This window comes from Catharus ustulatus, chromosome 6, assembly GCF_009819885.2.
Source record: "Catharus ustulatus isolate bCatUst1 chromosome 6, bCatUst1.pri.v2, whole genome shotgun sequence".
In the NCBI taxonomy this organism is placed as follows: Eukaryota; Metazoa; Chordata; class Aves; order Passeriformes; family Turdidae; genus Catharus; species Catharus ustulatus.
Window position 1 is genome coordinate 44,628,055 of NC_046226.1, and position 14,829 is coordinate 44,642,883.

The 14,829-nt window shown below is 38.2% G+C and overlaps 1 protein-coding gene across 2 annotated transcripts in view; it reads left to right on the top strand.

Annotated features, from left to right (window-relative positions):
- Positions 1 to 14,372, top strand: part of SLC1A2 (solute carrier family 1 member 2) — an 83,015-nt gene extending 68,643 nt beyond the window's left edge. For both annotated transcript variants that reach the window (XM_033063085.2, XM_033063084.2), the window contains 2 exons: positions 1,591 to 1,822; positions 5,243 to 14,372. In XM_033063085.2, coding sequence (XP_032918976.1) covers positions 1,591 to 1,822; positions 5,243 to 5,317 — 307 coding nt within the window. In that variant the 3' untranslated portion in view covers positions 5,318 to 14,372. The remainder of the gene's footprint in view (positions 1 to 1,590; positions 1,823 to 5,242) is intronic.
- The last annotated feature ends 457 nt before the right edge of the window (positions 14,373 to 14,829 follow it).

Here is a 14,829-nt window from a genome sequence, read left to right on the forward strand (position 1 = left end):
AACTGGAAGGACATTTTCCTCCTATAGGTTGTTGGTTTGTTTCTAGGGGTAATTACTGTAGAGTTTTTTTCCCTTCTGGGTATTCTTTTGAAGCCAAAAAAAAAAAAAAAATTAACTGCTTCAGCAAAACATTACACCACAAAGTCTGTAAATATGTAAGCATGATAATGTTGAAAGGGAGAGAAGAAACTTGAAAGGGACTGCAATTCCACAGCTGAGAAAGGCAGATTTACTGATGTGTACAGCGAAGATGTTAAAATGGGCTCAAAAGTTTATATGGTCATGAATAAGCATGAATAATGAATGTTTATCAGTTGAGCTTTTATTTATTTAGATGTTTTCTTCTCAGTGTTCTACAGAAAAAGGAGCTGTCACACAAATCTAGTACTAGAAATACTAGAAAGGTTGTTTTGAAATTAGTCACTGTCTTGGGAAATGAGGTCTTACATACTAGCTTTTGTCACTTGGCAAATGTCCACACTGTTCAACCTGGCCATTTTGTGTAAATGAATCTTCCTGAATATACTTCTGAGAATTAATCAGTGTAATCACTTCTCTGACCTATTTGGCAGAGCTAGACTCAGATGCTTTCAGTCAGTTTAATTTGCAACTCTCTTGGTCAGAAGGTTTTTAGGAGTTTTATATTTAGTGCAGATATGAAGAGGCAAATGAGATTGTAAATGATTTTAGCATGTGTGCTGCAGCAGGAGAGATAGCATGAGCCAGCTCCTATTTTTGCAGAATTTTGGTCAGGTTTAGGGCAGATTTCTGAAGTCAGGGAAAATCCGCAACTGTGACAGATAGAGCCACATTAAAGACAAGACAGGAGGAAGGTGGCATGTCTGTTTAATGGCATCCTGTCCAGAAAGTGCCAACAAACATATTTTCTTGTAATGAATCATGTTAGCCTTGGTTGGCACCCTCCTACAACAAGGGGCACTCGTTAGGGAAATGCTGTCACAGGCTCATAATTTTGTAGGCCATGACCTATATTTGGGTTGCTCATATGCCAAGCTCTGGCACATGCAGTGTGAGCAGGCATGCTGCCGCACCAACAGATGGCCATCTGTAAAGATGGTGCCAGGAGAGGAGCTTCAATAGCCTAAGCATTATGGAGATATTTCAGGCATTTTTGTTCCCCATAGTTTGCACACTAAGAGTAAAGGGAGAGACCTTTTGTTAATTTGAACTAGAAATGAGAACAGCTCATCAGAACTAAAATCCTTTTCTCTGGCTGCATTAAGTTCAGTGCTCTGATAAATGAATAATTAAATGAAGGGCAGGGTAGTGGGCATGGGACCCTGATATTGAAACCTCCAGCTCCAGAAGCAGGCACTGGGGGATCTCAGGTAAGCACAGCTCTGCAGTTTGGCTGCGATCTAGCATAAATTCTTTGCCAAACTCCATGAGAAAAAGCTGGGACATGGGAGTTTGTACATCATCCCTGTATGAACAATTCCCATCTTCTGTTCAAAAGATACCTTAAGTTTCTTGAAACAAATGCAGTAACTGTACCATAAACAGGGCTGCCATGCCCTACTTTTTCTTCCTCTCATGCCATTCAACCTCTGTCTTTTCATTCTTTTGTAGGGACCGGATGAGAACATCAGTCAATGTAGTGGGGGATTCTTTTGGTGCTGGCATTGTCTACCACCTTTCCAAGGCAGAACTTGACACCATTGATTCCCATCATAAAGGACATGAAGACATTGAAATGACCAAGACTCAGTCAATCTATGACGACATGAAAAATCATAGGGAAAACAACTCAAACCAATGTGTTTTTGCAGCTCACAACTCAGTCATGGTAGATGAGTGCAAGGTACCTTTCACATTTATGGATATTGAGACATGTATATAGCACTGCATGCTTTATTTTATCTTATTTTTTAACCTGCATGTATTTTTCAAATTGTTCTGCAAATAACAATGTGACAACAAGGTCCATGAACCCCAGACATTTTGAATGTGTTTGAGCAGTTCAAAAGATGGTTTTTTGCACTCTTCTTAAAACTTGTCATTTGATGGGAAAAAATCATGTACTTTGTTTACATATCAAAAGGCAAGATGCAGCGTATTATGGAATATGCCAAGACACAGAGAATATGGCATCACCTTCTATGGACATTTACTTAATTTTCTGTGGCAACAGAGAACTTAATTGCCAACCCAAATGAAGGATGGCTGCAATTCAGATGCAGGTGTTGTCACTTGCTGACTGCCTTCATGATATGCTGTTCAGAGGTCGACATGTGGAATGCGCTTTAGCATGAGAATGCTCCTGCACTCACAGCACGCTTCTGCTTCTCTTCTGTCATTCTCTGCCTGCGTTCCTTCCCGAGGCACTAAGGCACAAACACTCTCTTCCCTCTGTAACCCTTGCTGTAACTAACATGCAATATTAATTCTAATGATGGCATCTTGATCAGAGTGAAGTGAGCTTGAGCAACCCTGCCAGCTGAATGCCAAGACAGTTTGGGAGGTGCGTGGTTAAAAGTCCACTAAGAGCCCACTGCTGGGATGGGGCAGTTTAAAATCCAGGGAGAGCTTTTGAGAAGGAGGAGAAAAGAAAGAAAAACTAGGTGGAACTTCTAACTTCATAGTCTTTTTTTTACCTGCACCCTGTCTGAGACAGTGGGTTTGCCAATCAGCCTACCTTAGCCATTTATTCAAACAGATTCTCTTGTATCTTCCAGTTGCCACAACTGAGCCAGTATCTACCTGCAAATGACTTGCATTAGTGTCCGTTAGCAGATCACCATTTATATTGGAAATATAATCCTATACTGTCATTTTCACTTGTCTTTAGCCTGGCTGGAAGTGTTCTTTAGAATGTCTTTTTTTTTTCTAATGCTTACTTCTTGAGAATGCAGGCCAAACATGAATTTTCATGGGAAAAAGTAATACTGAATTCAGGGAAGAAAACCAAACAGCATCTTATCTTCAGTTTTTCCTGGAATTTTCCAAGGTTGCAATAAAGTGATTTTTTTAAAAAAAAATCATACCTTTTTCTTCTGACATGGCTTTTCCCTTTATATTCAGACACATTCTTTTTCCATTTAAAAACTTTTAAAAAGTATCTGAAACAGAAAGAGAACACATGCTTACACGAAATTGAAAATTGTCATTAATTTATATTTCTCAAAAAAGGCAAGGACACAAGTGATTAAATTTGAAGGAAAAAAGAAACACTCTGGAAAGAAAGACAGAGAGCACGTGCACACACACTTTTTTGGATAATTTCTTTTGGAATTTTTTGAAAACTCTTTTTAAGTTATATAGCTAATACTGGGTTTCAGATTATGTTTATGGAATGGAATACTGATAATTTAATCTGCTCTCAGTTTTTCAGATTTGCAGAGAGCTCCAAGTCAAGTTAAAAGGAGTAGCCTGGGGATGCAATCAATACTTGCTGCACTTTCTTTTCTCCTTCAGTTTCTCATACCATTTCCCTCAGTTGAGGCAATAGCTTGCCTCAAAACCATGGATTAATGGCGTTGTATATCATCCAAAGCACGCCCTTGAATTCAAGTTTGGGACCAGTGATTTATGAGCTAGCAGTGTTCTCTTTAATTGTTTTAAGTTTGCTCTGCTTACAGTCTCAGTTTGCACTTTTAAGCTCATGAAAAGAGCCAGGCTTTACTGGATTGAGCACAAGACAGACTTTGAGCAGGTCACTTCTCTTGTTTGTCAAGCTGCCAAAAGGATGTGTTGTTGTGACCTAACTGATGAGCTATGAATATATGCTGGCACTTGCAAAGCATTTGGACCATGTTGAAGGGGTCTACAACTCCCAAGTGTTAGACTTGCAAAGGCAGCAGAGAGTAGAATCTGGGGCTCTGAAACAGCAGCTGTTCAATTTGAAAAGCCATCTCTTCATCCTGTCCAATGTGCTGGTGGGTTGAAAAGCTTACTGCAACTCTGGTCAGGATATGGAAAAGCTAATCTTCTAGCATGCCCTTTCTATTTACTTTCTGTAATATATTCCATGTATAACACTAGCGGCTTATCATTTTGCATGGTCAATGTACATAATTAATAAGTAGTTTACCTTTGTATGGGGTTAGAGTGGTTGTTATTGCATGATATTTTTGTATTTTTTTATCATATTTCACATGACTCTGTGTGATTTTCATTTCTGAATAAGCTGTTCATTCCTGTATTTGCATGTTTTCCCCTTCTGATTATCTAAGAAAAAGCTTGACTTTGTTTCAAAAATCAGTGCATTTTGTCATATTTCCATGTCCCAATGCTTCCATGCATCCTGTTTATCCAGCATGGGGAATTTCAGCTCTGTCTTTAAGTATTCATTTGAAGCTGAAGATGTTAACTTATAAGGTAAGTTAGGAAAAAGTAAGCCATCTGTTTAGAATTAAATGAAAGATTTTCTCACATTATCAAGATCTACATCACTTTTGTAAAGTTAAGTTGACATTTTACCTTTTTGATTTTTGGAAGTAATTTGGCTGGAGATATCTTTCTTGAAACACAGGTTCATTTATACTGATCTCTGGAATGGAACATATTGTCCAGTGTGCACTGTGAGTTGGTAGATCTCCATAAGTCTTCCACCTTACTTAAAATCTAAAAAATTCCAGCATGTATCTTTACAGGGAAGAGTGAGGATTTGCTGTACATAATTTGAGACCAGTTTAGCATTACTGTAAATTTTTAATTGGGCTATAGTCAAAATCTTTCACTACATTGTTATAGTGGTGTGATGAACAATACTTTCACATCTTTTCTTCCATTTCTTTAAAGGTGGTGTAATTGTAGGTGAGTTTGTATAGATACACATCTATGATTATTCTGGCCTTGCATATTTTTCATGTTGTTGCATCAGGTATGCAACTGTGCTAAGGAATTCCACTGAAAAAAAGTACAATTTCCTACATTAGAAAAAAAAAAAATCTGTTTTTTAAATAAGCCAGAGAAATCTACAAGAGATAGAAAGGGATAGAATCTGACATATTTATTAAAAAAAAAATAAAACCTGCAGTGAAGGTTAAGAAAATGTGAAACATTTTTCTACTGATGTTTTCTAGTCATTCTAATAAGCAAATGAACAGGAGTCTCACTATTTGGGAGTGCTGTGAATTCTGAATAAATGCATATTACTTATATAATAAGTGACAGTGTATATAGTTCCTGTAAATATCATAATCTTCCATATAAAACTCACTACTTTTCTTGGCAAAGTGCCTTGGCCTTTAAGTTGCTTGTTGATGATAATTACTTGCAGGTAACACTGGCAACCAATGGCAAATCTGCAGACTTCAATGTTGTTGAAGAAGAGCCTTGGAAACGGGAAAACTAAGTGAAGAGATTCTTAGCTGCATCCTTAATAAGTCCTGAAGCTATCTTGTGGCAGAAGATACCATGATTAAAGAAGATTTCTCTCTCTCTTTTTTTTTTTTTTTCCTATTTAACATCTACAGTTTCTGCTTAATTTTGTAACTGAAACTTAGCAAAGATCTCATCAAGTCATTGCAGTGTCTTTGCCAAGCAATGATCCGTAGCCATCTGTCTCCCCCGTGTTGCTGTTTGGATGATGCACCTGGAGAATGCTCCATGCAGTGCAATGTGCTCTCACCCACTTCCCCTTTCATTCAAGACACAGAGAATGTAAATGCTGCAAAATGGGAAGATCAAAGTGCCAGTACAGTTCACTACAGGGACTCAGGGTCACAGATACAAGAGAAACATAACACCACGTAAGCCTTCAAGTGTTTCGGTGACTCTTGTGGCATACCTGATCTGTTTATCACTGTATGGCTAAAATACCTTTTGAAAACATCCCTAAAGATTTCTATTTGTTTTGATAATAACAAGCACTGTACTTTTGTGCCTAGTTGTACTTTAAACTGAGCTTAGATCTGGGGGCAGGATTAATGCATAGAAGTCAATAAATTATCCCAGACATTTAGATCAGTACAACTAAAATTTAGCATCGAGAGAGACCTCAGATTAATATGTGCATGTGGTGTGTTTTTATCAGATGTCCCAGGGCAGGTGCAGCCTTCATTTCATGCTGTGGCTGTGCTGCTTTGTGACCACAATGCACCATGCAGTACAAGGCAGCATAATTACAGGGGGTGGTAGCTCCTTCACTAAATCTATGGCTGGTTGGGCCATTTTTAATCAAAGTAGGTGGTACCTTACTATTCACCCTGCTCCACTGATGTCAGAGGGGTTTCTCACGTGGATGGGATTCTGAAGTAAGGTACTACTAAGATTGATTATGGGTGTCATGATTGGATACTTGATAATGAGCTGCAAACAAGTTTGAATCCATTACTCTTACAGAATTGTTGAATGTGATCATCTGGATCATTTGCTATGAAGTGAAAGCCATCTTTCAAGTATGTCATGTTACAGAGACTGGCTAAATCCTGAATTCACTGCTAAACCAAATTCCATATAAGGTTAAGAGAATGGTTAAGAGGACTGAATGGAAATGAAACCAGAATTTCAGGATCTAGACCAGTATGTTGAATTTACATCTTTGTCTCTTTTGCAGAGTAATGAGTATATAACTCCCTAATGTCAGAGAAATGTTTCTTCAAGCACATAGCATCTGAATTGATGAGACAATATTTGGTCAACATAGTATATCTGACTCAACCTGTCAGAAGAAATTGCAGTGAGAATAAATACCTTGTGAATTTTTTTTAAAGGTGCTTGTTAATCCTTACCAATTTTAAGATACTGGTGAATAACATTATAATGTTAGCAATGTTCCATAGCAAAGCTGAGCCACATGGCCTTGGAAGGTTCTACTCACAGAACAAGCTTTGTGCAATTTTGGGGGGAACTCTCAGAACTTTTCAGAATGATTCAGAATATGAGCATATGGTAAACTTAAAAATGGCAAGAAACAGAGTTCAGACATTTATGGAAATAGGCCATTCAGTGTCTGTGCTCAGACCTGTCATGCATTTAAAGGGGAGTAATGTGTTTAACTGTAGAATGTTATTTGGCTCTCTAGAAGCTATTAAAGTAAAAATATAATCTGCTTTTGTTCATCTGCATTCATATAAGTATCTCTGAAACTGCACACGGACCTAAGCCAGCCAAGGCTACTTGCATGATCAATGATGTGCAAGATCAAGTCCATTGTCAGAGTATCCCTCATTTAAGCATTTCTCATTGAATATTTTTCTTACCACTGTATTTTTGTCATCACTTGAATGCCATGGCCAAGCAAATCCTAAGTAAAATGGCCTATGTAATTTAACCAATATTGAACCACTGTGAATTCTGTAGACCTCTAAAATGCATTAGAGGGGGAGGCCTTTTCCAAAGGCCTCCTGAAGGATCTTGAGGATTTAATTTTTTTGTTTTTTGTTTTTTGTTTTTTTTGTTTGCTTGTTTTGTTTTGTTTTGTTTTGTTTTTGTGAAGGATGAAATTGTAGGTTATTCAGAGAAATGGCAGGGAGGTTGTATTCTCTTTTCTTCAGTCATTGCTATTAGCATATCCACAGTTAACCTCTGTCTAGCTATTGCTTCCCAAGTAGCATTCACTGAGTTATGTGCCAGCAATGCGCTGGGGTGGTGTGTAGGTACTGTAAAATGTTCCTTACTCTGAAGTGCTGGCTCTCATCAAGTGAAATTTGCTGCCACTCAAGCAGTAGTTATATCCAAGAATAACACACAGCATTTATCCTGATTTTTATCCAGTATTTTTGGGCTATTTCATGGCACAGCTCACCCATTAATAGATGATTTTTTGTCCTCTTCACCACAGCAGTTTCTTAGGAGCAGCCACACTGATTGCTTGCATTGAAAGTAGTTTTAGAAAACTGGTCCATATACTTTTAGCTGTCATTTGAAACTGTTTAGAAGTTGGAAACAAACAGGAATGTCAGCAGCATGTGACTAGGCAGCTCCACAAAATTACATATTGAGAAACACTTAGAATATGCTTACAGTTATCCACTTGGGATGTAATGTCCTTTGAAGAGTGCTTCTTTGGATGGAGACTAGGGAAGGAAGGAATGCAGTGCTAGAGAAACCCCACCCACAAATGGGAGAATAAATTTGGATCTTTTGATAGGATTAGAATAGCAGACTGTGATTTAAAAGTGGTAATTCTGTAGATACAGTAACTCAGGGATTTTTCAAAATAGAATTATGATGGTATTTCTCTATTTAAATGTGGATGTGGAAGAAGGAGAAATGTTGGGTTTCGTATATTCCTCCGCTTGTAGCCTGACTGAATATTTAATATAGTGTTACTCCAGTGCAGCACTGTATTAAATCATCAAAAAGCTTTCCATTTCTGTGGGAAAATGTAACTCACTCTTGGCTTTCATTTCTTGATTTGCTCATTCCACGAGGCTGGGTTGCTACTTAACTAAATAAACAGAAAATAACCCAGGGACCATCCACTTCAGCTAATCCAAGGTTCATGTTTCAGCAGGCAGTGCTGGTTATTGGCCAGCCTTCTTTTTCTTTCACTAGGAGTCTCAATGCATTAATTTGCAGCTGGCAATTTTTTTTTTTAATCTGCTCACAGTGCTGGGGTGGCAAAGTTAGAGAAAAAGCTCAGTGAAAAGTCATTTGGTTTCTGTGTATTTCATATTAACATTGTTTTCTGCATTTGCTGCTCTGTCAGTTCCCCTCACCTTTGTCTGTGCAACTGTGATACCCTTTGGCCTTTGGATTGCTGGCAGCACATTGGCACATGGAAAAGTCTGGACCAGGCAAAGACTCAGTTCATCGCATGCTAAATGACATAGATACTTATGTATTTGCTTTATGCATTTGCTGCTGAAGCTGGGTCAGCATTCTCATAGTATCTGTTCACTGAAAGTAAAGCACGCTGTACATTAGAACTGCAGGAGAGGTGGAGCACCTTGCCATTTAAATTGCTTCTTCATTGCTTCCCTTGGAAAGCAATGGCTGCACCAGCCTTTTAAGAAGTGTGTGTGAGTCTTACACACCAAGATTCTTCAAACAGGTAGGGCAGAAGCCACCTAGTCCCTATTACAATATGTGCTCTTTCCATTTGAATTGGTGAGAAACTCAGTAGGACTTTGAAAATCTCTTTGCAGTAGTAAAAACTGTGCCTGCAATGCTTTGACTACGTGGAAGCCCCACTGAAATCTGTGGGAGTCACGATGTTCCAGGAAAAGTCAAGTCCCTTCCTGTCTCTCTTAAGTTATAAGACATTTCATAATAGCATCCTAGGGAATAGTCTTTGTCTGCTATTTATAATGAAGTCGATTCTCACATCCAAAAAGATTTCTGCCAAGATACTTCTTTTATTTTGTTTCAGTGCTACAAGTCCAGCCCTGAATTTAAACTCATCGCAAAAATAAGGATCACTCTCATTATAGATTTTTCCCATGTTTTCTCTGAGATATAGCTGATCTCCATTTCTTCCTCACAGCACATGAAATTCTAGACTTTATGCCACTTTTAAAAGTAGGAGTAATATAGATTTCTGATTTGTTTTCCATAACTCCCAGGGTCACTAGTTTTCTGGCAGTCATCGTGCAGAAGAGTAGACTGTTCATCTGAGAAGCTGGAGCATCAGCATGTGAATAAATTTATTCTGGTGATTTACCTGGATTTTCTTTGCTTCCTTGCCTTCACTTGTGTTATTGCAGCCTTGTTGTAGCAACACAGCAGCAGTTGCACAAATCCCCATAACTATAGGCAATACTAAACCTCCCCTCTAACATTCACTTCTCTTTTTATCGTTAAAAAGGCTCTGAGCTTTAGTACCAGGCTCAGAAGAATCCTTTTGTGGAGATGTAAAGGTATAACTATTTATCATCTCTTTAATTTCCATTTAGCTCTTTTTATTGCTGCATTTGAATTAATTTACAGAAGGATAAATACGGGCACTTTATAAAAATGTACTGTAATACTATTCTGTTATGAGCCTGAAGACTAACTTGATTCTATTACTGTGACTTTTAAGGCCACAATTAAGATATTTTTCATATTAGCCATTATGATAGGTGTATAGTCCATTGGGACAGTTCACCTCAGCTACAATTCACCATATCAGATTATGTAGAAGCTCCTGTTTCCAGCAGAAAGCATTCTTGGAAAGATGAGTTATTTTCTTCTCTACAATAATATTGGTGACTTTGAAGGGAAAATATTTGCCCCGTTTCCTTTGTCTAAGGAATGATACAGAGAGTGTAGTTTCAAGTACTAAAAAGAACAAAGAATTTACAATAGTGAATTGTCAAAGAAAGCAGTCAAACTGTAGATGAATTTTTTTGAAAATGTTGTGTTCTTGCTCATGATTTTCCTGAAACAGCGTATTTAGTGCGTACTCCTTCCAAAGTCACCAATCTTTGTTCCCACGGGCACCAAGGCTGTGTCTCCCTGCAGACAACGCACAGACTTGAGGCGGGACTCCTGGAGAAGCCCCAGCAGCAGTGCCTGGTGCAGACAGGCTCTGCAGTGGGTGCCTCCCTCAGTTTTTCCTCCTGGTCATACTTTATGTTCAATGGAAATCTGCTGCTATCAAGGAGTCAAATCGCTGCTGATGCCCAGGTGCTGGTAATTCTTTTACTTCTCTTTTGAGTGGCCTCCCTGGCACAAGGTTCTGAGGAACTGTCCCTCACAGGTGCCCACCATCCCAGAGACATCTTCCCCTGTTTAGGGGAAACCCAGTGACTCCCCACTAATGGGTTCATACAAATCCAACAGATAAAGCAGTTGTGCAGCTGCAACTATGAGTCTTGCAAAAAAGCCAGGTTCCAAACATTGGAAAAGCCTAGAGCACACGACTGAGCCACTGAGTAGGTCTCTACTAGCCCAGGATGGAAATAACTAACCCTACTGCAAGATATGGGGAGACAAGAAGACTTGTGAGGTTTCTCATTTTACCCAACCTTTGATCCCCTTTCATTTCTAACTCCATCCTACTGCAGAGCCAAGGTTGATCAATGCTAGAGCTTCCAGTCCTTCTAGTCTTCTACTCAACATCCAGGAGTCCTGCAACTGTTTTTAATGATGCTCTGTGGCACACTCCATTGCACGAAGGGAAGCTGTCATAGGCAGCATCACACAACCTGGATTGTCTCGTGCCTGTATATTGCTTTGTACATAAATAGTCTAGTCTGCTGGAATTTTTGTATCCTTCTTTTCCATTCCTTTTTCTACAGTTTTTCAAAGCCTGTGAGCAAACTGTGCTTGCATATTGATTTTGCAGTCAGTATTGTAGATTATAGCATTTCCACGTTGGTGTTTTATATGGACTTGTGAGTTCTTGTGTACTACAGGTTGTCCTTCCTACTTAAAGACAACTGCATACACTTCCATCCAATATATTCTGCTCCTTCCTTAAATATATCTTATTTCCTATGATCTGGTATGAACTCTTGCTCGTAGAATGCATTAGAAAAAGCTGCATATGTATTTATAGTGTTAAATATTGTGTGCTCAACACTGATTTTTAGTGAAGAATAATGCAGGTTTTAGGGGTTTGTACTCGTTCTCTGGAAACTACAGTGTAGACTGAATTAAATTACCTAGTATCTGTTATTTACAGACACACAAATATTTTCTTAGAATGTTTTCTATGGGATCATAGGTAGGGAAATAATCCTTTAAAGGTGATCTATACCTTAGAACAAAACCAGTTTTCTTATGACATTTAGGATCAATGAAGTATTTTTGTGTTATGTTTGGTGATGAATTATAGACAAAGCACAAAATGCAAGAAGCAAATAGGAATTTCAAGATGTCCTTAAATGCTGCAGTTCATCATGGAACAATACTATAATAATCTGAGCAATCTTCTAGATTGACTGTCTTGGGCAATCGTCCCTTACTTTTATAATTTTTCCTGATGTTACCTTTGCCAAATCCTGCAGTTCTTCCTTAGGACCTGTTAATGTGTAACTGACTGGCTCAGAATGCAGTTTGTAGAAAATAGATTTGGGTAGGCAAAAAATGTGTTGTCAGGTACCCCATCCATCTTGCTACAATACACTGTGTGTGAGTTCGGCCTGTGGAAAAAGTTCAGGATTTTGCCACCTAATTTTGCCTTCTTGAAAAAGGACCAACAGAACCACCATGGGACCAATGTAATTGGGTAGCATCCATACAAATACCTCCTGTTTTCTTAAGTATTTTTAAGAGAAAAATCACTATATTTTTCAACCCTAACAACAGTTGCTTCTCATTTTGGTAACTTCTTCCCATTAGGCAAATACCTGTTGGCATTAAGGCCGTGGCTATAATATTTTCGACTTAATTAATAAAGAACTGTTTTTAGAAGAATAGAAATAAAATAATGTCAGTATTCATAACAACTATATAACAAACAAAAATATCTTCTATGGCCTACTAGCTCTTTGACTGTAATTCAAAACAAAGAAAACATGGAATAGGAAGGACTGCTGTTCCAGGGTGATTCTGATACTGGGTATCTCTTCAGCTATTCAGAAATCTGTGGGGCCATGTTATTCTGCTGAGGTTTTGGAGCCTAAGTTTCTAGTAGATATATATGTAGGAAGTGTGTTGATATACCCTTGTATTTTGATCTATATTGTATTTTAAATCAGATGTAACAGGTATTAACTTAATAGGAATCAGAGGTAGAATAGTGCTGAGTTACTAATAGTTGTAAAACCTTATTGATACCAGTTTTGACATTTTGTTGAAGCATGATGTCCAGTGCCTCTCTGCACTTAGTGTAGATAATGTAGCTATCAACATGTAATTTCAGTGAAATGGTGTATACAGTATGTGTAGCTGTGCTTTAAATTAATTTAATTGGTTTCTGTGTGTTGAGCCATAGTAGAAAATTAGAGTGTATTTTAAAATTTTGTTCTGTTTTTCATTTGTATCTGGGTTTGTTTCTTTTTGACCATTCAACTGATTAGGTTCCATAGCTTAGTTACTACTTTATCTGTCTCTTATGGAGTACTCAGTTCTCATAACAGTCAGAATCATGTATGCAACCAGCTCATTGTAAATATTTTAATTTTAGTTTTCAACTATCTAGCCAGTATGGTGTATGTTAGAAGCTGCATGTGTGTAGTTCCCTGGCGGTGAGTGAAAGTGATCCCAGCATAGATTTGCTGCCTGGTGAATACACTTGTTATGTCATAAAGAATTCATGTTCACCTGGAATTATAAGTTCGTGTTTTATTTTCTTCTTGTTTGCCTGAAATGTTTGGACTCTTTATCACCAGAAGCTTAGTAAGTCACTGTTTAAATTGGCACAGTGAATGAGGGGAAGTCCATCTAAGTGCATTCCTGTTGGGTGCCTGGGCTGCTTTTGGCTCTGTGCATCGTTCAGCCCTTAGTCACATCACAGCATCACAGGATCCCTCTGAGTCACTTCCAGTTACTCCTTGACCACAGATGCCATGAAAGCAGAGCAGTCCCAGGGCTGTGACTGGGCAAGCCTGCAGGCAGCAAGGGGCTGCCAGTTCTCTCCAGAGTGCCTGAGAAGTCCGAGTAGGAACCTCTGCTTCATCCCCCTAGCAGGAACAGTCTCTGAGAAAGATGAATAAACTCATGGGCAAAGGGGAACTGTTTCTTTCAATGTTAAAATGGGATATTAGCATTTATTGGAAAATAAATGCCAAGTTAAATGCTTTTAAATCTACTGTGGTTGTTTGTATAGGCCTGTCATTTACAAAAGCATGTCTGAGCATAAAAAAAGACAGATCAACTACAAAGTGAATGGTAAAAATCTTCTGAAATCAGAGCTATAGTTCTATGAGAAAATAGAACTGTGCAGCAACAAGAAGCTGATTCATTCCTAAATACTCTGGACCTGGATCTTATAAATATAATCATCCCCTCTAGGCAGAAAGAAATAAAACTCAGGCCTCAAAGCTCAGAAACTATCCTGCTTGGTGAGTCCCATTATGATTCTTCAGGATGAATTGCACAATGGAGTACTCTGTGCTGCCTGCTCATCATTCCTTGCCCCTTCTTTAAGGAGACCAGGCATGAATTGGAATGTTTTGTGCTGTTCTATTGTAAAAAGGATTAGAAAGAAGAGGGATAAGGCTGGTCTTTACACTCAGAAAGTTTTGGAGATTTTGAAATGACATACTGTACAGTATCTATAGCACAGTTTGTTTAGAAATTAATAAATGCAGATGATAAAATTTCTCCCAACCCTGGGCTCTGTTCTTGTATATTGTAGTTGGAATGCCTTGTAGACTGATTCTATTTTTGTAGTTCAGATCCTTTCCTCTTTACAAGGATTGTTAGGAATTTGATTTTAATGCTTTCTTACAGAGTGAACTGATTTCTGTAACTTTCATGTATAAAACAAAGTAGACATTCTTTCTATACTGGAAATAGTAATGAATATAATATTTCACTAAGTGTTGTACCTCTTATGTACATATCATCAATAAATGTTGATTCATAATTTTTATGGCTTACATCTGTGAGTTTTAATTTAAGCCTGGGCTCAGTATGGGAATGCTTTGTGTAGGAGTTTAGATAAAGCAGTCTGATGTAAGAGGCTGCCTGTTCTGAGAACTACATGCAGGGTAGAATATGGATCTGACTTTGCCAGGGAGTTAGAAATCTCACCCTTCACTTTATCCTCTAAATATTCCAGGACGCTGGCTGCAAATGAGCTCATTTTCCACAAAGGCCAGGATTCACTAACTTCAGTTCTTGGCAATGAAGCCTAGAGAAGTGAAAAGACGTTAGAAGAGTAGGAGGACACAAATCAATGGCTGCAGTTGCTTTAGAAACCTACTTCCCTCCCCTGGCTGCTCAAAAATAAATCTTTTATTCATAGCCTTTCTTAAAAAAAAATAAAATAAACAAAGCCTGTAGCGGAACTTCTGGAGTTCTTTATAAAGAAATCAACAGTATTTA